Consider the following 23798-nt stretch of genomic DNA (forward strand, 5'->3'; position numbering starts at 1 on the left):
ACAGAATCTTGCTCTGTCGCCCAGGCTGGAGTATTGCAGTGGCACAATCATGGGTCACTGCAGCCTCAACCTTCCAGGCTCAAATGATCCTCCCACCTCAGCCTCCCAAGTAGCTGGGACTACAGGAGTATGCCACCATGCCCCGTTAATAAAAAAAAAATTTTTTTTTTTTTTTGAGACGGAATTTCGCTCTTGTTGCCCAGGCTGGAGTGCAATGGTGCAATCTTGGCTCACCACAACCTCCGCCTCCTGGGTCCAAGCGATTCTTCTGCCTCAGCCTCCCAAGTAGCTGGCATTACAGGCATGTGCCACCACTCCCAACTAATTTTGCATTTTTTGTAGAGACAGGGTTTCTCCATGTTGGTCAGGCTGGTCTCAAACTCCCAACCTCAGGTGATCGCCCGCCTCAGCCTTCCAAAGTGCTGGAGTTACAGGTGTGAGCCACCACATCTGGCCTTTAAAATTTTTTTGTAGAGACAGGGTCTCCCCGTGTTGCCCAGGCTGGTCTCGAACTCCTGGACTCAAGTGATCTTCCTGCCTCAGCCTCCTAAAGTGCTGGGATTACATATGTGAGCCACCATGCCCAGCCTAGATCAATACTTTGAAATCCACAAAGGCCCTCAGATAAACTCAGGAACAAACCTATATATGCTCACAGAATGATACAAGTTGATCAGCTTATTGTACCTAAGAAACTATTTGCAAACCTACAAAAAATGAAGTCTTAAATAGCAGCCTATAATCTGGATGTCCTCACTGCAGTGAGGCATCAGCTCCCCAGCAGAACCCAGATAGTAAAATCTAGTAACTCCCATGTCTAGACTCTCAGGGCAACTGACACTGGAGTAATATGAGCTTCCCTATGGAACGGTCTTGTCAAAATTGGCAGGTTTTCCTGGCTGAATCAGAACAGCCTGTGTCTTGTTTCATTCAATACTCCCTTGGAAGCCAAGCATCTCTCTAGGGAATGCCATCTGCAGTGGATATCAGGTGTCTCAATGCCCTCTTTGCAACCATGCAAATATCCTGGTTCCATTTCTATATCTCAAGAGACTCTGCTCTTTCTTCAGATGAGAAAAATCATGATAAATGCTAGTCTTTGAGAAGTCTGCCTTGCTGTTCCTCTTCCAGGGAACAGTTCAGTTCTAGTCCAGAACCAAATGATTCCTGGAGCTTTCATCCAGTTCACACTGCTTCTATACCTAGTTCCAGAGCCAATTTGTAAATTCAAGACTTCCCTTCCTGAACTGTACCTGAATGTCTAAATTCACTTCTAGATGTTTCCTTGATCAACAACAGCACCCTAGATATTCTCTGGATCACTCGTTGTCAGACTTTGAGTATGCATTTAGAGACGTTAAAATACATATTACTGGATCCCACCTCTGGAGTTTCTGATTCAGTAGGTCTAGGGCAGGACTTGAAAATGTGCATTTTTATGTTTTTATTTACTTTTCATTTTATTATTATTTTTTTTGAGACAGTCTCTCGCTCTGTCGCCCAGGCTGGAGTGCAGTGGTGTGATCTCAGTTCACTGCAACCTCCACTTCCCAGGTTCAAGCAATTCTTGTGCTTCAGTCTCCTGAGTAGCTGGGAATACAGGCGTCCGCCACCATGCCCAGCTAATTTTTGTATTTTTTGTAGAGACGGGGTTTCGCCATATTGGCCAGGCTGGTCTCGAACTCCTGGCCTCAAGTGATCCACACACCTCAGCCTCCCAAAGTACTGGGATTACAGTTATAAGCCACTATGCCTGGCTGAAAATTTGCATTTTTAACAAGCTCCCAAGGGATGCTGATGTTGGTGGTCAGGGAAACACACTTTAAGAACCACTGCTCTAGCCAGGTGCAGTAGCTCATACCTACAATCCTAGCACTCTGGGAGTCTGAGGCAGGACGATCCCTTGAGCCCAGGAAATGGAGGTCGCAGTGAGCTATGACTGCACCACTTCATTCCAGCCTGGATGACAAACAAAGCAAGACCCCCGTCTCAAAAAAACTAAAAATAAAAAAAGAGAGCCACTACTCTAGATCAACTTTTTTTTTTTTTTTTTTTGAGACAGAGTCTCGCTCTGTTGCCCAGGTGGGAGTGCAATGGCACAATCTCGGCTCACTGCAACCTCCGCCTCCCAGGTTCAAGCAATTCTCTGCCTCAGCCTTCTGAGTAGCTGGGATTACAGGTATGTGCCACCACACCTGGCTAGTTTTTGTAATTTTTTGTAGAGACAGGGTTTTGCCATATTGCCCAGGCTGGTCTCAAACTTCTGAACTCAAGTGATCCACCTGCTTCAGCCTCCCAAAGTGCTGGGATTCAGGTGTGAGTCACCACACCTGGCCTCACTTTCGTTATTGTGGTAAAATATACCTAACAATATTTATCATTTTTACTATTCCTAAATATGCAATTCAGTTGCATTAAATAAATTCACATTGCTGTGTAACTAGCACCTCTCTACAACCCAAAACTGTTTTATCATACCCAGCAAAAACTCTGTACCCATTAAACAACTCCCCCTTCCCAACTTTCCACAGCCTCTGTTATTCTACTTCCTGTCCCTATGAATGTACCTATTGTAGGTACCTCATACAAGTGGAATCATACAACCGTTGTCTTCCTGTGTCTGGCTTATTTTATGAAGCAGAATGTTTCCAAGGTCCATCATGGTATAACATATATCAAGACTGCCTTCCTTTTAAGGCAGAGTAATATTCCATTATATGTATATACACCATCTTGTTTATTCGTCTGTTGATGGACACTTGGGTTGTTCCACCTTTGGCTATTGAGAACAGTGCTGCTGGATCAGACACGGTGGCTAATGCCTGTAATCCCAGCACTTTGGGAGGTCAAAGTGGGCAAATCACCTGAGGTCAGGAGTTCAAGACCAACCTGGTCAACATGGTGAAACCCTGTCTCTACTAAAAATACAAAAATTAGCCGAGTGTGGCAGCGCATGCCTGTAGTCCCAGGTACTTCGGAGGCTGAGGCAGGAGAATCCCTTGAACCTGGGAGGCGGAAGTTGTAGAGAGCTAAGATCACGCCATTGCACTCCAGCCTGGGCGACAGAATGGGACTGTCTCAAAAAAAAAAAAAGGATAGTGCTGCTATGACATGGGTGTACAAGTATCTCCTTGAGGCTCTGTTTCAATTCTTTTAAATATATACTTAGGCGTGAAATTTCTGGGTAATCTGGTAGTTCTATGTTTAATCTTTAGAAAAACTGCTAAAGTGTTTTCCACAGTGGCTGTACCATTTTACATTCCTAACAGCAACGCCAACACTTGTTTCCCATTTTGTTGTTTCACTTCTAACCATCCTAGTAGGTAGCGCTTAGCCATTATTATTATCGCAAGTTTTGATGTGCGCTTTTACCAATACTTGTAGCACTGTAAAGACAGCATGACAACAATGAGAGGTTCTGACTAGTTTGCAGCTTCAAATGGTTCCAGCAGCTCCATTCAAAAGACAAGTTTTCACAATTGCTTCTAATTTTCTTGAAAAATCACCTCCAAGGCTAGCATTTACCTAGCTTCATGTTGACTAAGAAAGAAAATGGGCTGGGCATGGTGGCTCACACCTGTAATCCCAGCACTTTGGGAGGCCAAGGTGAGTGGATCACCAGAGGTCAGGAGTTCAAGATCAGCCTGGCCAACATGCCAAAACCTCACCTGTACTAAAAATACAAAAATTGGCCAGGCGCAGTGGCTCACACCTGTAATCCCAGCACTTTGGCAGGCCGACACAGGCAGATCACTAGGTCAAGAAATCAAGACCATCCTGGTCAACATGGTAAAATGCTGTCTCTACTAAAAATACAAAAATTAGCTGGGTGTGGTGGTTTGCATCTGTAGTGCCAGCTACTTGGGAGCCTGAGGCAGAACTGCTTGAACCCAGGAGGCGGAGACTGCAGTGAGCCAAGATCACGCCACTGTACTCCAGCCTGGCAACAGAGTGAGCTTCTGTCTCAAAAAAAAAAAAAAAGAAATACAAAAATTAGCTGGACATGGTGGCACGCGCCTGTAATCCCAGCTACTCAGGAGGCTGAGGCACAAGAATTGCTTGAACCTAGGAGGCGGAGGTTGCAGTGAGCCAAGGCCACACCACTGCCCTCCAGCCTGGGCGACAAGAGTGAGACTCTGTCTAAAAGAAAGAAAGAAAGAAAAAGAAAGAAAGAAAGAAGGAAAGAAAGAAAGAAAAAGAAAGAAAGAGAAAGAAAAAGAAAGAAAGAAAGAAAGAAAGAAAGAAAGAAAGAAAGAAAGAAAGAAAGAAAGAAAGAAAGAAAGAAAGAAAGAAAGAAAGAAAGAAAGAAAAGAAAATATTTGGGGTGGCTGAAGAAAAAAAAAAAAACGAATATTTTTTTCTTTTTAAAAAATTTCTCACAGGGTGTGATGGCTCACACTTGTAATCCTGGCACTTTGGGAGGCCAAGGTGAGTGGATCACTTGAGGTCAGGAGTTCAAGACCAGCCTCGCCAACATGATGAAACCCCATCTCTACTAAAAATACAGAAATTAGTTGGGCGTGGTGGCATGCACCTGTAATCCCGGCTACTGGGGAGGCTGAGGCAGGAGAACTGCTTGAATCTGGGAGGCGGAGGTTGTAGTGAGCTGAGATAGTGCCACTGCACTCCAGCCTGGGCAGCAGAGTGAGACTGCATCTCAAAAAAAAAAAATTCTTTTCTCTGATAACTTAATTCCATAATAATGTTGTTTTACCCATAAACAAAATGGCACACTGGCATTCAGTTTCTGGAAATGTCTAATGGTTTCTCTAGAGCATTTAGAAATTAATCTAGAAAGGTTATTTTTGAAAACAAAAGTATGTGGAAAATCCTGTATATTTAATCTTGCTAGCTACATCACTTCTAAGTCCCTAACCTAGCCAGAAATACCATTTTTTCTTCATTTTTGGGATTTTCAAGGCATGGAACAGCTAGAGCCTCCTTAGTGAGGCAAATGGCCATCCCCAAATAAAAATGTTTTATTGTCCTCATGTATTACGTTTAAGTGTTCAGGCCTTTCTCTCAGTAACTCTTTTCCTTCATGATTCCAAGAAAAAATCAGGAAAATATAGAAAGTACAAAAGAGCAGTAAAAATAACTTCCTGGCAAGGTGCAGAGGCTCACACTTGTAATCCTAGCACTCTGGGAGGCCAAGGGAAGAGGATTGCTTGAGCCCAGGAGCACGAGACCAGCCCAGGCAACACAGTGAGACCCCCATCTCTATTTTTTGTTTTTTTTTAATTACTTTAAGGTCGGGCGTGGTGGCTCACACCTGTAATCCCAGCACTTTCGGAGGCCAAGGCAGGCGGATCACAAGGTCAAGAGTTCAAGACCAGCCTGACCAACATGGTGAAACCCCGTCTCTACTAAAAATACAAAAATTAGCCAGGCATGGTGGCTCATGCCTGTAATCCCAGCTACTAAGGAGGCTGAGACAGGAGAATCACTTGAACTCAGGAGTCTGAGGCTGCAGTGAGCCGAGATTATACCACTGCACTCTAGCCTGGGTGATGGAGTGAGACTCCATCTCGGAAAAAAAAAAAAAAAAAGTACTTTAAAAAGCCAGGCACAGCGGCCCACGCCTGTAATCTCAGCACTTTGGAGGCCGAGGCAAGTGGATCACTTGAGGTCAGGAGTTCGAGACCAGTCTGACCAAAAAGGTGAAACCCCATCTATATTAAAAATACAAAATTAGCCAGGCATGGTGGCGCATGCCTGTAATCCCATCTACATGGGAGGCTGAGGCAGGAGAATGGCTTAAACCCAGGAGGCAGAGGTTGTAGTAAGCTGAGATCACACCACTGCACTCTAGCCTGGGCAACAAGAACAAAACTCCAACTCAAAAAAAAAAAAAATTACTTAAAAAAAATTCCATTGTTTGGAAAATTTTCGTCCTCAACTTTCTTACTCTTGACAGAAGTTGAAAAAAAATCTAGCTTAAAAAAAGAAAGGGAAAAAAATATGGGCAAAATGAAAGTATCATGGAAAAACAATTTCAAAAGCTGTTGTCTTGTCCCAGATATTGATATGAAATATACTTTCCCATTATATTCACTGTGGTACTTGAGAGATTAAACTGTACATATGTAAGACTATGGCTCCAGCTGGAGTGCAGTGGCATGACCATAGTTCATTGCAGCCTTAAACTCCTGGGCTCAAGTGATCTTCCCACGTCAGCCTCCCAAGTAGCTGGAACAACAGCATGTGCCACCATGCCCGGCTACTTTGTTTTTTATTACTTTTTTTTGAGACAGAGTTTCGCTCTTGTTGTCCAGGCTGGAGTGCAATGACATCATCTTAGCTCACCACAACCTCTGCCTCCTGGGTTCAAGAGATTCTCCTGCCTCAGTCTCCTGAGTAGCCAGGATTACAGGCATGTGCCACCATGCCGGGCTAATTTTGTATTTTTAGTAAAGATGGGGTTTCTCCATGTTGGTCAGGATGGTCTCGAACTCCCAACCTCAGGTAATCCTCCTGCCTCAGCAGCCCAAAGTGCTGGAATTACAGGTGTGAGCCACTGCACCCAGCTAATTTATTATTACTTGTGTAGACATGGAGTCTTGCTATGTTGCCTAGGTTAGTCTCGAACTCCTGGCCTCAAATGATCCTCCCACCTTGGCTTCCCACACTACTGGGATTATAGGCGTGAGCCACTGTGCCTGGCCAAGATGGATTTTCATAAAGGCAAAGAGCAGACCTTCTATTCTGAGAGGTACAGCCAGAGGTTTATATGAACTCCCCAACTTCATTAACCTCATTAAATCATATAATTTCTGTCATACGTAAATGTACATTAAACAGCGTCACCTCAGAACAATAAATAACTGGGAACAATGTAGCCACACCTCTACAGGGAAACTCGTGAATGGCTGAAACCAGGAATTTTGAACCCACAAATGTCCAGGGTGAGCTATTTCTGGGGTGTGTGTGTCATACATAAACATACACGGTTAAAGGCAGATGAAGTGCACTGGAGACAGCAGTTAACCAGAAGAGTGAGTCTCAGTTCTTCTACTGAAAGCCTCAGAATATCATCCCTATATCTTAAAGACAATCATCCTAAGCAAAACAATACCTGCTTCGTAGGCTATGTGAGGAACAAACAATTTCAAAAAAGTTTCACTCATTCTTCAGCAAACCTAGTTTAGTTTAGTTTTGGTTTTTTTTTGTTTTTCTTTCCAACTTTTATTTTAGGTTCAGGGTATACATATGCAGGTTTATTACATAGGTAAATTGTGTGTCACAAGGTTTGGTGTACAGATTATTTTGTTACCCAGGTAATAAGCATAGTACCCAATAGGCAGTTTTTTGATCCTCACCCTTCTCCCACTCTCCACACTCAAGTAGGCCCAGGTGTCTGTTGTTCCCTTCTTTGTGTCCATGTGTACTTAACGTGTAGATCCCACTTGTGATAATGTGTGGCTTTTTTTTTTCTTTTTTCTTTTTGAGATGGAGTCTCACTCTGTCGCCCAGGCTAGAGTGCAGTGGCACGATCTCAGCTCACTGCAACCTCTGCCTCCCAGGTTCAAGCAATTCTCCTGCCTCAGCCTCCCAAGTAGCTGGGATTACAGGCACCTGACACCGTGCCCAGCTACTTTTGGTATTTTTAGTAGAGAAAGGGTTTTGCCATCTTAGCCAGGTTAGTCTTGAACTCCTGACCTCAAGGGATCCACCTGCCTTGGCCTCCCAAAGTGCTGGGATTACAGGCGTGAGCCCGCGCGCCTAGCTGGCATTTGGTTTTCTGTTCTTGCATTAGTTTGCTTAGAATAATGGTCGTCAGCTCCATCCTTGCTGTGAAAGATACGATCTTTTTTATGGCTCTGTAGTATTCCATGGTATATATGTACCACATTTTCTTTATGCAGTCCACTGCTGATGGGCACTGAGGTTGATTCCATGTCTCAGCAAACATATTTTGAACCCTCCAATATATACTAAGAATTCAGAAGTTCGAGTCCCTGTCCTCATTGCATGTAGCAAGTCCTCCTCCTTGACAGGTACTCTATAGTTTAATAATTGCCTTCAAAGAACTAGAAGGCAATTCCTCAAGGATAGAGAGTTCCAACCTTGCTATACAAGGACCTGGCACATACCAACAGATAATAAATGATTGTTGAATGAACAAACTATATTTCTGCTTATGATCTAAAAAATATCCTCAGTTGACATTAACATGAAAAATATAAAATAACACTGTGTGGTGATTATCAGGGAAACAAAGACACTTCATAGCAACACTCAGAAACATTTGGAGGTATACATGTACTGAAACATCACAATATGTACAATTATTATGTACAATTATTATGTCTTTTTTAAAATAGAGATAGGGCTTACTTTGTCACCCAGGCTGGAATGCAGTGGCGAAATCATAGCTTTGTAAACTTTGTAACCTCAAATTCCTGGGCTCAATCGACCCTCCTGCCTCAGCCTCCCAAAGTGTTGGAATTACAGGCTTAAGCAACCACACCTGGCCAAAAACAACAATAACTTGAAAAGGAAAAATAAAAATGACACCACATTATCATGCCATGGCAAGGCTCAACAGTGTTCTGTCATATAAAATCCATCTTGAGTGCAGTGGCTTATGCCTGTAATTCTAACACTTTGGGAGGGCAAGGTGGGAGGATCCCTTGAGGTGAGGAATTTGAGACCAGCCTAGGCAACATAAGACCCTCTCTCTATTAAAAATAAATACATAAAAATAAATTCTGGCTGGGCACGGTGGCTCACGACTGTCATTCCAGCCCTTTCGGAGGCTGAGGCAGGCAGATCACAAGGTCAGGAGTTTGAGACCAGCCAGACCAACATGGTAAAACCCCGTCTCTACTAAAAATACAAAAATTAGCTGGCATGGTAGCATGCGCCTGTAATCCGAGCTACTCAGGAGGCTAAGGCAGGAGAACTGCTTGAACCCGGGAGGCAGAGGTTGCAGGGAGCCGAGATTGTACCACTGCATTCTGGCCTGGGCGACACAGCAAGACTCCATCTCAAAAAATATATATAATCATCATCATCATCATCATTTTTTAAAAAGCTGAATAAAATCCCTCCATCTCTGAAAACCCCTGCAAAGGGTGTGGAAATGGCTCATTTTACCCTCTATGATGGTTATGCTATAGAACAATTGGTTTTAGACTAGAACTTTTCAGTATGAGAAGTCAATTGCTGCGATCAGTATTTGGTGACACATAGTTTCATAAGTACTAAATGTGTTGAGCAAAGACCTATCTTTAACTTTAAAGTGAAAACTTCAAACTGTTCCTAACTACAAAATTTTTCAGAGATAAACCATGGTTTCTCAACTGTGGTGCTACTGACATTTTGATCAGATAATTCTTTGCTGTAGGGAGCTGTCTTATGCATTAGAGGATGTTTAGCAGCATTCCTGACCTCTACCCACTAGATGCCAGTACCACCTCCCACAGTCATGACAACTAAAGAAGTTTCTAATATTGACAAATGTTCTAGAGGGAGGATCATCCTGATAGGGAACCAGAGATAAACAATGGAATGATAATTTTTTTCATAAAGACTGTTTAAATAAGATATGGAAGATAATACAAACTGTCATTCTTAGCACTCATTTGCGAGTCATTTTTAGATCATCAGATGACCTTTTAATATTTTATGTGAAAAGCAGCAGCAGAAGCAGACCACCACCACCAGTGCACCTAAAGGTAATGTGTAACCTAGAAAGAAGAAATAAACCAATGAACCAATGGATGATGCAAAAAGTCTTAACAGTAAAAAATGAGCTAAGGTAGCCTCAGTACTCTGCTATGTCTATTACTCATGCATGGTAACTGTTAGAATTCTTAGGCTATCTTGAAATCTTTTATTTCAATGCTACAAAGTCAGACTCCATTTTTCTTCCTATTCTTATCTAAAAACAAAAACAAAAAGTTTCCTGTATCACAGAGAGCAAGAATACTTACCACTATTTATTGAGCATTTTGTAAATACAAGGGATTTTACTTAATTAAGCAGATCTCCAAAAAACTTAAGGAAATAAGACAAAATAGATTCAGAAACGTTAAATAAAACACCAAGAGCCACAAAGGAAGCTGAGGGATTCCTGAGGTCTACCAAAGGGTCATCACCATCACATCCCAAAAGGCCTAGGTTTTACTTATAAATCTTTTGGTTTATAAAAAGGCCAGATTTGCAATAATATTAAAAATTGAGATCTTAGCATTTAATAGTATAATCTTAAACGTGTAAAGAACACATAGTACTTTTCAGAAAATGTTATCATTTTTCATTATAAAAGAAACATATGGGGCTGGGCGCAGTGGCTCACACCTATAATCCTAGCACTTTGGGAGGCTAAGGCAGGCAGATGACCTGAGGTCAGGAGTTCGAGACCAGCTTGGCCAACATGGCAAAACCCCATCTCTACTAAAAATTAAAAAACTAGCTGGTCATGGTGGCGGGCGCCTGTAGTCCCAGCCGCTTGTGAGGCTGAGGCAGGATAATCACTCGAACCCGGGTGGTGGAGGTTGCAGTGAGCTGAGATCACATCACTGCACTCCAGCCTGGGCGACAGAGTGAGACTGTTTCCAAAAAAAGAAAAGAAAAGAAATATATGGGCTGGGCATAGTGGTTCATGCCTATAATCTCAGCATTTTGGGAGGCTGAGGCAGAAGGATAGCTTCAGCTCAGGAATTTCAGATCAGCCTGGGCAACATAGTGAGGTCCTATCTGTATTTATGAGAAAAAAAAAAAATTAGCTGGACGTGATGACATGGGCCTGTGGTCCCAGCTACTCAGGAGGCTGAAGTAGGAGAATCACTTGAGCCGGGGAGGTCAAGGCTGCAGTGAGCCATAACTGTGCCACCACATTCCAGCCTCGCAATAGAAACATATGATCATTGTAGATAATCTAAGTAGCCCATTTTTTTTTCTTTCTTTTTTTTCAGATGGAATCTCACTCTGTTGCCCAGGCTGGAGTGCAATGGCATGATCTTGGCTCACTGCAACCTCTGTCTCCCATGTTCAAGTGATGCTCCTGCCTCAACCTCTGGAGCAGCTGCAATTACAGGCGTACACCACCACGCCTGGCTAATTTTTTGTATTTTTAGTAGAGACGGGTTTTCGCCATGTTGGCTAGGCTAGTCTTGAACTCCTGACCTCAGGTGATCTGACTGCCTTGGCCTCCCAAAGTGCTGGGATTACAGGCGTGAGCCACCGCGCCCAGCCTTAAATAGCCCATTTTTTAAAACACTGGTTGTAATAATGATGTATATAATGAATTATATCATCATATTATCATACTGACATGTATCTCTAATAATGATTCACATCAAAACAAATGCAAAGGTAAAGATTAGCTAGGTGTTCAAGCAATGAACAAGTAACTAATGGATGAACATCCCAGACATTTCAGTCCTAAAGTCACAGATGACCTTCTTTAGAACCTGCCCAGAATTTACTGTAGAAATAAATTCTGGCTTCAGAATAATTCAATATACCTACCTGTGCTACCTACACTGAAAAAAAAGACAAGTACTGTGCATGTATGTTGTGGATGGGTTTAGTATTTCAGAGGAAACTGGTACATACTACAGAAACTGCCTTTCCCAGAGAAAAAATGAAATGCTTATCTCAGAAGCAGAAATTAAAGAAAAAAATCATCTCTAATCTACTCTTTTGGTCTTATCATTTTATAGTTTGGACCTAAGAGATCACCAATCCTTAATAAATAAGGTTTCCCATGAATTCTGGAGCTTCTCTGCCTCCTGTCCGCACCCTCCATGTCCATGCTTAACAACCTAATGCCAGCCAGGTGCAGTAGCTCACGCCTATAATCCCAGCACTTTGGGAGGCCAAGGCTGGAGGATCACTTGAGCCCAGGAGTTTAAGACCAGCCTAGGCAACAGAGCGAGATCCTGTCTACAAAACAAAAAATAAAAAAATCTAAGTGGGCATGGTGGTGTGGTGGTGCACACTTTTAGTCCCAGCTTCTCGGGAGGCTGAGGTAGCAGGATTCCTTGGGTCAGGGAGGTCAAGGCTTCAGCAAGTTATGATCATGCCACTGCACTCCAGTCTGAGTGACCGAGTGAGACCATGTCTCCAAAAAAAAAAAACAACAACAACCTAATGCTGGACAGACACAGTGGCTCATGTCTGTAATCCCAGCACTTTGGGAGGCCGAGGCTGGAGGATTGCTTGAACCCAAGAGTTTGGGACCAGCCTGGGCAACAAAGCAACACCCCTATCTCTATTTAAAAAAAAAAAAAAGTGCCAGGCATGGTGGCACATGATTGTAGTTCCAGCCACTAGGGAAGCTGAGGAAGGAGGATCACTTGGGCCCAGAAGTTTCAGGCTGCAGTGAGCTAGGATCAAGCCACTACACTTCAGCCTGGGCAACAGAGCGAGACCCTGTCTCTTAAAATTTAAAAAAATTTTAAAAAGTGAACCAAACGCTTAAGAAACTAACTCGGTTAGGTTCCTAAGGGGCCTTTTCAAAATCAGATATAAAAGTGCTGATGCCAGGCCCTCCAGCACTGAGAAGTGTAGGCTAAACTACTTTTCTAGGAACATCTTGCCTTACTCCAAAAGAACAGGAATAGAAAACAGTGGTTATTTTAGTGGTCAGGAAGAGCAACCAAGATCTCATATGGAGGTGTGCTTAGGGGGAAAATGTTAAAATAATTGATTAGGAAAAAGAAAGTACCAGAATTGTCTGATATACCAAGGCAGGATGGTAGACAGAAGCAGTGAAATGGCTGATATTACACTAGAGGTTGTATCTGAACAAATAATCAGGGTTAGGTTCTATGACTTCTAATCTTAGCACTGCAATGGACCAGCCACACTGCCGTAAAATGGGGCTTAATATTTAGAAAATAAAGTTTAAGTATTCCAAAATTACTATGTTTTTTCCAAGATAATAAAGGCATAAAAGTCAGAAAATGAAACTCAAATATACCCGCAATGAGTCTTAACTTTTACCTCTTTAAAACAGTTTAGCTCCTGGCCAGGCAGGGTGGCTCATGCCTGTAATCCCAGCACTCTGGGAGGCTGAGGCAGGCTGATCGCCTGAGGTCAGGAGTTCCAAGAGCAGCCTGGCCAATAAGGTGAAACCCCATCTCTACAAATAATACAAAAATTAGCCGAGTGTGATGGCGGGTGCCTGTAATCCCAGCTACTTGGGAGGCTAAGGCTGGAAAATCCCTTGAACTCAGGAGGCTGAGGTTGCAGTGAGCAGAGATCGTGACAAGAGTGAAACTCCACCTCAAAACAAAACAAAACAAAACAAAACAGTTCAGCTCCTTTCTAAAGGAGGGTCTTTTCAAGTCATTCATAAGTACTAGGTTGGGTTCCTTTGAGAAAACCTCCAGGCCCCTTAATATTCACAAAATAAAAGTCCAAGACTCTTGATGTGCTCAGAAAGTTTTTCCTTTTTTTTTTTTTGAGATGGAGTCTCACTTTGTCACCAGGCTGGAGTGCAGTGGCGCAATCTCAGCTCACGACAACCTCTGCCTCCCGGTTCAAGCAATTCTCCTGCCTCAGCCTCCCAAGTAGCTGGGACTATAGGTGTGCACCACCACTCCCAGCTAATTTTTGTATTTTTACTAGAGACAGGATTTCACCATGTTGGCCAGGATGGTCTTGCTCTCTTGACCTTGTGATCCACCCACCTCGGCCTCCCAAAGTGCTGGGATTATAGGCATGAGCCACCACACCTGACCAGAAATTAATAGTGAAATTCTCACATCCAAATGAGATTTTACCTAATTGCTATATACAATATCATAAACTATCGGCAGTAATGAAAATAATAAGAGTTCTTCACCTTTCCTTCCTTCTTTCTCTCTGTAGAAGGCCTCAATTTAACATCATGAATCATTTGGTCCTTGACATAATGGTAACTTCCGGGGAGACAGATGACATTTAGCACAGGACATGTAAGACTGTGGGAAAAGGGAAGTTCTTGGCCACAAGAAATGGGACAAAACCCTTGCCCTTGGGAAAAATGCCAAAAATCTCTTAAGTACACGGTAAAGCAGTTAAATTTTTAGCTTTAAAAGATTCCATTATAAAAATACAAACCAGACTGGGCACAGTGGCTCATGCCTATAATCAAAACACTTTGGGAGGTTGAGGCGGGAGGACTGCTTGAGCTTAGGAGTTCATGACCAGCCTGGGCAACATGGTAAAATCCCCCTCCACAAAAAATATAAAAAATTAGTTGGGTGTGGTAGCATGCCTGTAGTCCCAGGAACCCGGGAGGCTGAGGTGGAAGGATCACCTGAGCCTGAGAGGCTGGGAGGTCGAGGCTGCAGTGAGCTATGATCATGCCACTGCATTCCAGCCTGGGTGACAGAGTAAGACCCTATCTTGCCCCCCCCCCCAAAAAAAAAAGCAAAAACCACATCATGCAATTAGAATAATTAGAATAGGCTTTTGAAAACTACATTATAAAAATGGAAGATAATAATTTTCTGGATTCATAAGAACCTGTACTAGGTGATGGTCCCCAGGGTGGATATGAATATTTTTTCCCCTCGTAATTGGCTTAAACTAACATGGTTCTTTTTTGTTTGTTTGTTTGTTTTGTTTGTTTTGTTTTTTTTTTTTTTTTTTGAGACGGAGTCTCGCTCTGCCGCCCAGGCTGGAGTGCGTGGCCGGATCTCAGCTCACTGCAAGCTCCGCCTCCCGGGTTCACGCCATTCTCCTGCCTCAGCCTCCGGAGTAGCTGGGACTACAGGCGCCCGCCACCGCGCCCGGCTAGTTTTTTGTATTTTTTAGTAGAGACGGGGTTTCACCGTGTTAGCCAGGATGGTCTCGATCTTCTGACCTCGTGATCCGCCCGTCTCGGCCTCCCAAAGTGCTGGGATTACAGGCTTGAGCCACCGCGCCCGGCCTAAACTAACATGGTTCTAAAATTTTTTGCTATTCAAAAATGATGAGGATGAGCATGGTGGCTCATGCCTGTAATCCCAGCACTATGGGAGACCAAAGCAGGCGGATCACCTGAGGTCAGGAGTTTGAGGCCAGCCTGACCATCATGGTGAAACCCCGTCTCTACTAAAAATACAAAAATTAGCTGGGTGTGGTGGCAGGCACCTGTAATTCCAGCTACTAGGGAGGCTGAGGCAGGAGAATTGCTTGAACCCAGGAGGCAGAGGTCGCAGTGAGCCGAGATTGTGCCACCACACTCTAGTTTGGGCGACAGAACAAGACTGTCTCAAAAAGAAAAAAACAAAAAACAATGATGAATATCATAATAATGGCTAACTTTACTGACTACTTATTATATAACCATTGGGCTAAGTGCTCTACATGCATCTCCTTACTAATCCTTACAACACTGTAAGGTCTAAATAACATAAACTTTAAGAATTTTCGAAAAAAGAAAAGACATAAAATTAAAATAAAAAAAACAAAAAAATAATTTTCAGGCTGGGCATGGTGGCTAATGCCTGTACTCTCAGCATTTTGGGAGGCCAAGGTGGGTAGATTGCATGAGCCCTGGAGTTCAAGACCAGCCTGGGCAACATAGTGACACCTTATCTCTATTATTTAAAAAATAAAGTAAAATAAATTGGCGATGGCTCACGCTTGTAATCCCAGCACTTTGGGAGGCAGAGGCGGGTGGATCACAAGGTCAGAATATAGAGACCATCCTGGCCAACATGGTGAAACCCCGTCTCTACTAAAATACAAAAATTAGCCGGGCATGGTGGTGCACACCTGTAATCCCAGCTGCTCGGGAAACTGAGGTGGGAGAATCGCTTGAACACAGGAGGTGGAGGTTGTGCCACTGTGCTACAGCCTGGTGATAGAGCAAAACTCCATCTCAAAAAAATAAATAAATAATAAAAATATTAATAGAAGCATAAGTACTTTAGAAAACTACTCTATTTTCCTATCAATCACCACTGGGATATCCCTGCAAAACCAAAAGACCCTAAACAGCTATAATTACACAGAATTTTAATCTAGTAAGAGTTCTAGTTAAGAGTCTTGGCAGGGCGAGATGGCTCACACCTGTAATCCCAGCACTTTGGGCTGCTGAGGCAGGTGGATTGCCTAAGGTCAAGAGTTCAAGACCAGCATGGGCAACACGGTGAAATACCGCCTCTACTAAAAATACATAAATTAGGCTGGGTGCGGTGGCTCAAGCCTGTAATCCCAGCACTTTGGGAGGCCGAGACGGGCGGATCACAAGGTCAGGAGATCGAGACCATCCTGGCTAACACGGCGAAACCCCGTCTCTACTAAAAACACACACACAAAAAAAATTAGCCGGGCGAGGTGGCGGCGCCTGTGGTCCCAGCTACTCGGGAGGCTGAGGCAGGAGAATGGCGGGAACCCGGGAGGCGGAGCTTGCAGTGAGCTGAGATCTGGCCACTGCACTCCAGCCTGGGCAACAGAGCGAGACTCCGTCTCAAAAAAAAAAAAAAAAAAACATAAATTAGCCAGGCATGGTGGCAGGCACCTATAATCCCAGCTACTCGGGAGGCTGAGGCACGAGAATCACTTGAACCCAGGAGGCAGAGGTTGCAGTGAGCTGAGATCGCATTACTGCACTCCAGCCTGGGTAACAAAGCAAGACTCCGTCTCAAAACACAATAACATAATGACAATAAAGATTAATACTTATATATAGAAATTGTCCTTCACACTGCCAAACTGCCAGCCCATTAAGAAAGGCTTTTACGGCCAGGCATGGTGGCTCATGCCTATAATCCAAGCACCATGGGAAAGGCAGGCGGATCACTTGAGGTCAGGAGTTGGAGACCAGGCTAGCCAACATGGTGAAACCCCATGTCTACTAAAAAGAAAATACAAAAATTAGTCGGGTATGATGGTGCATGCCTGTAGTCCCAGCTACTTGGGAGGCTAAGGCAAGAGAATTGCTTGAACCAGGAAGATGAAGGTTGCAGTGAGCCGAGACTGTGCTCCAGTCTGGGTGACAGAGAGAGACTCTGTCTCAAAAAAAAAAAAAAAAGAAAAGAAGAAGAAAAGCTTTTACAAGCCTTCTTGTGCAAAAGAACAACAAGATATAAAGAAAACAAAATTTTACTATAGTTGTGACCACACCTTGAAATGGAGAGTTGACAACTCTGTTTTAAGGAACAAACTCTTTTCCTATAGTAATTTCATCATAATTTCTTGCACAGAGTATACAATATGTTTCTGCTGGCAATATACAGTTGAGTAAAGGCTTTCTAAATCTTTTCCTCTGTACTTTCCAAACTATATTTTAAGAAACATTAACAAAACCAAACACATATATCAATACCAAAACCCACAAAATTAGCTATTTTATACCCACTTAGGCATCTAAGTAAACTGGCTAACGGCTTTATGGGAAGTAATGTACTGTAAAAGAGGAAACACTGGCAATGAAGGCAGAAAACCTAGACTGGGTGGAAATCATGGCTACATAACTTGCTAACTCTCTGACCTTGGGCAATTTCCTTCTCTCAGTCTGAGTTTTCTTATTTGCAAAGTGAGAGTAGTAATTCCAATCTTGGGAGGGAGGATTAATTGCATGTGAAATGCCCACCACAGAGCCTGACTCCAAGCAGGAGTTTAGAAAAGATATTGCTATGATTGTTATTCATACAAGTTCCTTAAAAGCAAGAACATCATATTTGTCCTTGTAGCCCAACTGTAGGCTTTATAATTATTGAGGAGCTGAAAAAACAAGAAACACCAAAGTTACAAATGAGGATTTGTATCCGTTCAACACACGCCTAGACAGAAAATGAAACTAAGAAGTAATCATGACTTTCAAAAACTGTATCAACGCATACATAAGAGTATAAATCAAAGTATATACTGCCATTTGATGGGGAAAAATATCAAAATATGCAATGTGCTTATTTTTAAGCCACTCTGAAAGAAGATGATGCTGCCTGTAAACAAATCAGGAGTACAACTATTCTTCATTTATTCTGCAAGTATTTCCGTAAGTGCCAGTCATTATGTTGGTCATTATGCTAGGCAATGTGCATATGATGGGGAGCAAAAGCGAAAATAGTCCCAACCCTCATAGAGCTTGCTTGCAGTCATGTAATCACACAAATAAGTGTTAACTTGTGATAAGTGATGTGAAGGATGGGTAAATGGTGCTCTGAGAACCTATTAGGTTAGAATCTAATCTAACTGAAATCAAGGAAGGCCTTCCAAGGAGGTGAAACCTGAGAGCTGAAGGATAAAGAGGAGGTTAACAAAGGGAGGTGTTTCCAGATGGAGTAAAGTAGCTACTGCAAATACCCTGTAAGCAGAAGGAAACATGGCAAGAACGCAGGACTATAAGGGCAGTGTGCATGGAGCAGAGACAAGTATGAGAATTAGCTAGGGTCTAGGCTGCACAAGGGCCTATATCGCCTACATTCAAAAGTTGTACTTTGATCTCAAGAGCAATGACAAGGCCTGTAATCCTAAGGCTTTGGGAGGCTGAGGCAGGAGGACGGCTTGAACCCAAGAGGTCGAGGTCATAATTACACCACTGGACTCCAGCCTGGGTGACAAAGTGAGATCCTGTCTCCACAAAAAAAAAAAAAAAAAAAAAAAAAAAAGAGCAACCAGAAGCCACTAAAGAATTTTATGAATGCTTCTTTGTGGGGCAGGCAGGCTGAGGGGAAGATGAAATCAGATTTTCAATAGGACTCTGGCTTCTGGCTTCTGGAATACGGATGGATCAGGTGGGAAACAAAAGTCCTGTCAGGATACAATAGTAGCTCGGAATAGGGTGATGGCAGTGATGGTGGAAGAAAGCCAATGAATTCAAGATATATTCAGGAAAATCTAACACTGTATTGTACACAAGGGCAGAGAGATAGCAGTGTCCAAGACACTGGGTTTCTGATTCATATGACTGTACAGAAGGAGAAGGAGATACCACTCAGGAGGTATTCTGCTTCCGAAATGTCTTTAAGGAGCCAGGCGCAGTGGCTCACTCCTGTAATCCCAGCACTTTGGGAGGCTGAGGTGGGTGAATTGCCTGAGGTCAGGAGTTCGAGACCAGCCTGGCCAACGTAGTGAAACCCCATCATTACTAAAAATACAAAAAATTAGCTGGGTGCGGTGGCGGGCACCTGTAATCCCAGCTACTAGGGAGGCTGACGCAGGAGAATTGCTTGAACCCAGGAGGCAGAGGTTGCAGGGAACCAACATGGCGCCATTGCATTCCAACCTGGCAACAAGAGCAAAACTCTGTCTCAAAAAAAAAAAAAAAAGAAAGAAAGAAAAGAAATATCTTTAAGGCTGTTCACACAGGCCAAAAAGGGCCTAAGTGCACTACACTTTTGCATGAAAATGTGTAAACCCAGTTTGATCCCCTACTTTAAATAAGGGTCTAAAAGATTTTTTGCTATTTACAAAAATCAAACTGACTCTAAAAAATACAAGGATTTTCCCACACTGAAGAAATTTCAAAGATTCTGCCACAAGCTTCTAAATCAACTTCTAGTGAATGTTAAATTGGTTTGAGCAATAGGGCAGCATTATGGAGTGAATGTGTCATTTCCCATGAGGACCACTTTGATAAGGCTAACACTTATTTACTGCCAATTAATTTAAATATTTTAAATAAATCTTAATAGTTAAGAGTACTCTTGGCCAGACGCAGTGGCTCACACCTGTAATCCCAGCACTTTGGGAGGCCGAGGCGGGCGGATCACAAGGTCAGGAGATGGAGACCATCCTGGTTAACACCGTGAAACCCCGTCTCTACTAAAAAATACAAAAGATTAGCCGGGCATGGTGGCGAGCGCCTGCAGTCCCAGCTACTCGGGAGGCTGAGGCAGGAGAATGGCATGAACCCGGGAGGTGGAGGTTGCAGTGAGTCAAGATCGTGCCACTGCACTCCAACCTGGGCAACAGAGCAAGACTCTGTCCAAAAAAAAAAAAAAAAAAAAAGTATCCTTGGCCGGGCACAATGGCTCAGGCCTGTAATCCCAACACTTTGGGAGGCAGAGGCGGGCAGATCACGAGGTCAGGAGATCAAGACCATCCTCCAACATGGTGAAACCCCGTCACTAGTAAAAATACAAACATTAGCTGGGCGTGGTGGGCACCTGTAATCCCAGATACTCCCGAGGCTGAGGCAGGAGAATCGTTTGAACCCGGGAGGTGGAGGTTGCAGTGAGCCGAGATCACGCCATTGCACTCCAGTCTGGGCAACAAAACCCAAACTCCGGCTGGGCGCGGTGGCTCACAACTATAATCCCAGCACTTTTGGAGGACAAGGTGGGCAGATCACGAGGTCAGGAGTTTGAGACCAGCCTGGCCAACATGGTGAAACCCCATGTCTACTAAAAATACAAAAATTAGCTGGGCATGGTGGCAGGCGCCTATAATCCCAGCTGCTCAGGAGGCTGAGGCAGGAGAATCATTTGAACCCTGGAGGCGGAGGTTGCAGTGAGCCAAGATCAGGCCACTGCACTCCAGCCTGGATGACAGGGCGAGACTCCGTCTCAAAAAAAAAAAAAAAAAAAACGAAACTCCAACTCTAGAAAAAAGAGAGTACTCTTATGTGACATTAAACTAGAATATGATAACATCAGGCATTACCATAATTAGAACTATACTGCTTTTTTGTTTTAATATTTTGAAATGCTTGTAAAAAATAACATTTTGTAGGAAAAAAAGAGATAAGATTTTAAAAACACACAGACACATAATCTCTTGCCTTTAATAAATATTTTGCCATTTCCATCCTAGTCCTTGTTAATGCCCATCACATTCAATTCAGGGTAAAAAATAAGGTTTTTACTAGTTAAACACATTTGTATATGTGTATGCACTATATACAAAGTAAAGCCAATATATGTCAATACTATCAATACTTTAATATTTACTTTTCCTGGTTTTAGTTTTCAAATTTGCAACGGATGCTATTTGCATAGAATACTGATGCCTTTAAGTCTTAAAAACAGAAATCTGCCTGACCCAAGAAAAAGGATGAAAGAAAGAGATTTGTCCCTTTAAAATCAGCCAACACGTCCTATGTTAGTACTGAAGTACTTTCCAATTCTGGCAGGATGGGCTCCATGGCCACCTGCTTGCACTAGGGCCTGACTAGCATTTTATTAACATCCAACTGCAATTACCAGGACATTCATTACCACTGCTTGTACAAAGCAGAATTCTCTTTAAATTTTTTTCCCATACTGATTTCATCACCAGGTGTCAAAAGGCAAAACCGTGGCCTGAGGCCAAATAGAAAAATGTCATCTCTACAAATGAGGAGAAAAGACAAGGACTTTAAAAAATCAGGTCAACAAGCCCATTAGCCAATAATAGTTTGTAAAACTAGACTGTCTTCACACTAGAGGCTGTGCTAGCAAATGTGGTCCTTGGAAACAACGGCTGTAGAGCTTGAAATGGGTTGCCAGCATGGTTTGCCTTTTTCGTTTTTCATGTTTATTTTTATTTTTTTATTTATAACATGGAATCAGACTATGACTATAATGGAGCATAGCTATGGCGGGGTATAGGCACTGCCAAGGAAGAGACAGCGAAAAGCCCGTAGGGTTCCCAATCTAAGCTAGCAGACCTTCCCATCTTCCTCAGGAGTGGTCCCTGTCTCTGCAGCTGGAATGTGCGGGAGGGAAAGTTACAAGGGCCCCCAAAATGAGACAGCAAAACACTTCCTTCTGAGAACTAAAGGTCATAGGCTTTTAAGGAACAATAGAGCTCAATGTAAGCTTCAGAAAGATGATGACAGTCAGATGAGACGGGGGTAGGGAAGCAGGGGTGAGGAGATGCTCCCCGTCTGGGATAGCTGAATAGGAGAGTCAAGGCCAGGAACTTTAGAAGCACGAGAAGGGCTGGATCTTCCAGAACCTGCCCCAGTGGGCCTGAGAAACCTAAGAGGCTCCTCTGAAAATCTAGGGCATCTATGCATCCAATACTCTCAGCCCTCTCCTCGGGAAGGGAGATAATCCCCACAGGAAGCACCCCCCAAACTGGGGCTTTTCCTACCCTTCAAAAGCCACAAACCCTCACGGAAAACATTTACAAGGGAGTGGAAAGGCCGGGGGCAAGCAGCGGTTCTGCAAACCTCAGGAAGGAGGCCCCTGGATCCAAAGAACTTTGCCCCTGGAATGGGGGGTGGGGTGGGGAGGGCACCGTCTGAGGCCCGTAAGCCTCGGGGAAAGAAGCTGCAGGAACTGGAGCAGGGTCCCGTGGGTGCACTGACGAGGGGGTGGCGGCCTGGGGCGCGGTCGCCGGTGAGGGAGGCCCGCGGGCCGGGCACGGGGGCGCTGCGGGCCCGTGGCTGCAAAGAGCCGGGGCTTGGGAGGCAGAGGCCGGCGTAGGCCTCGGGGGCCCGGACACACCCACCGTGGCGGCCTCGGGCCCGCTTACCTGCTCCTCCTCCGGGGTCAGCTCCGGCGCCATGTCGGGCCGGGGCGCGGTCGCGGGCTCCATCCCCCAGCCACCGCCGCCGGGCGGACAGAACTCGCTCGCGAGCGCGGGAGCCCGGCACGCTCGGCCTCCGCTTCCGCGTCCCCGCGCCTCAGCAGCCCCGGGCAGGCTCGAGCATGGTGGGGCCGGCCAGGGCCCGGCGCCCGCAGCAGCCGCAAACGCCGCTTCTGCTTCTTTAAGAAAAATCTCTCCGAACTGCCCCTCTCTTCCGGGAGGAAATCCTTTTTTATATTATTCGCTCCTTTCCTCACACTCCCCCTTATCTCCTGGGGAAGAAAAAGTGCAGGCGAAGAGCTAACAGCCGCTCGGGATTTAAAAGGAAATCGGAAATCAGGAACTTTTAGAGCCGGGAGCGAAGGGTCGGCGGAAATTTCACGAAGGCCGCCGGCCCCCTCGGCGCCCCGCTTCCTCGGCCGCACTCCCGCTTCTCCACAGCGCCACAGCACTCGGGGCCGCCCAGCCGGGCCGTCCTCGCGGACGCTGGCCCTGCGACCTGCGCGGCTGCCTCAGCCAGGCTCCTTGCGGGCGGCCGCAGCGAGAGGGAGGGAGCGAAGAGGGAGCGAGGGAAACGCGCCCCCCTCCTGGCTCACGGCCAACGCTGCGGCCGCCCCGCGGCCGCCCGAGCCCCCCGCGGCTCCATTGAGAAACTGAGCGTCTCATTCACAAGCTGGTGGCGAGGAGGGCCCAGCGGAGCGAGGACGCCGTCCGGGAGGGGGAGACAGAGAGGAGCCCGGGCGGGGGAGGGGACCCGGGCGGGGAGGGGACCCTAGCAGGACGGAAGGCGACTCGACTGCGGGAGGGAGGAAAAGGAAGAAAAGAGTGTATTTCGTGAGGCTCAGATCTTCGGAGGAGGAGGAGAATACATTCGTTTGCAAATTATCTGCTGACTGGCACCTCTCCTGGGGTTAACTTGCCGCTGCCACCTACGCGTGAGAAACCCACAATCCTCATCTATTTGTCGCTTGCAGCCTGAAAGACCCTGGAAAGGTTGCCTGCCAGGCCAGGAAGCTTAGGTGGAAGGAATCGCACCTGCCTCCCTCTCTCTCCCTCCTTACTGGCTGTATCCTGTAATTCTTCTCCAGTGTAGTTAATGTTAATCCCCCACAGAAACATCAGACTCCGAACCTCATTCAGGAATGACGCGGCCTTTGCAGACCTTTGATTTTCACTAGGGCAAGTGCAGCAAAGGATTCAGGATTAGGTGTACACTCTTGGAATCATTTGGGGAGGAATGGGGCATAGAGAAGGCAAGGCTGGGTCTAGTATGTTGTTGCATTATTCCAAGCCAAAGATAAATATTCCAAAGGGACTCAGAGAACTCCACAACTAGTTCCAAGGCTGAAGCCCTGGAGCCAGTCCTGTGAGAGACCCAAAGGAGGGGCCTTCACACAACAGGAGGGTGC

General features: G+C 44.8%; 1 protein-coding gene across 3 annotated transcripts in view; it reads right to left on the minus strand.

The window, feature by feature from the left end:
• Positions 1 to 23095, minus strand: part of PTPN9 (protein tyrosine phosphatase non-receptor type 9) — a 110465-nt gene extending 87370 nt beyond the window's left edge. For all 3 annotated transcript variants that reach the window (XM_015142756.3, XM_077939908.1, XM_077939907.1), the window contains exon 1: positions 22336 to 23095. In XM_015142756.3, the coding sequence (XP_014998242.1) occupies positions 22336 to 22398 (63 nt within the window). In that variant the 5' untranslated portion in view covers positions 22399 to 23095. The remainder of the gene's footprint in view (positions 1 to 22335) is intronic.
• Positions 23096 to 23798: the final 703 nt, after the last annotated feature.

This window comes from Macaca mulatta, chromosome 7 (assembly GCF_049350105.2).
Source record: "Macaca mulatta isolate MMU2019108-1 chromosome 7, T2T-MMU8v2.0, whole genome shotgun sequence".
Taxonomy (NCBI): domain Eukaryota; kingdom Metazoa; phylum Chordata; class Mammalia; order Primates; family Cercopithecidae; genus Macaca; species Macaca mulatta.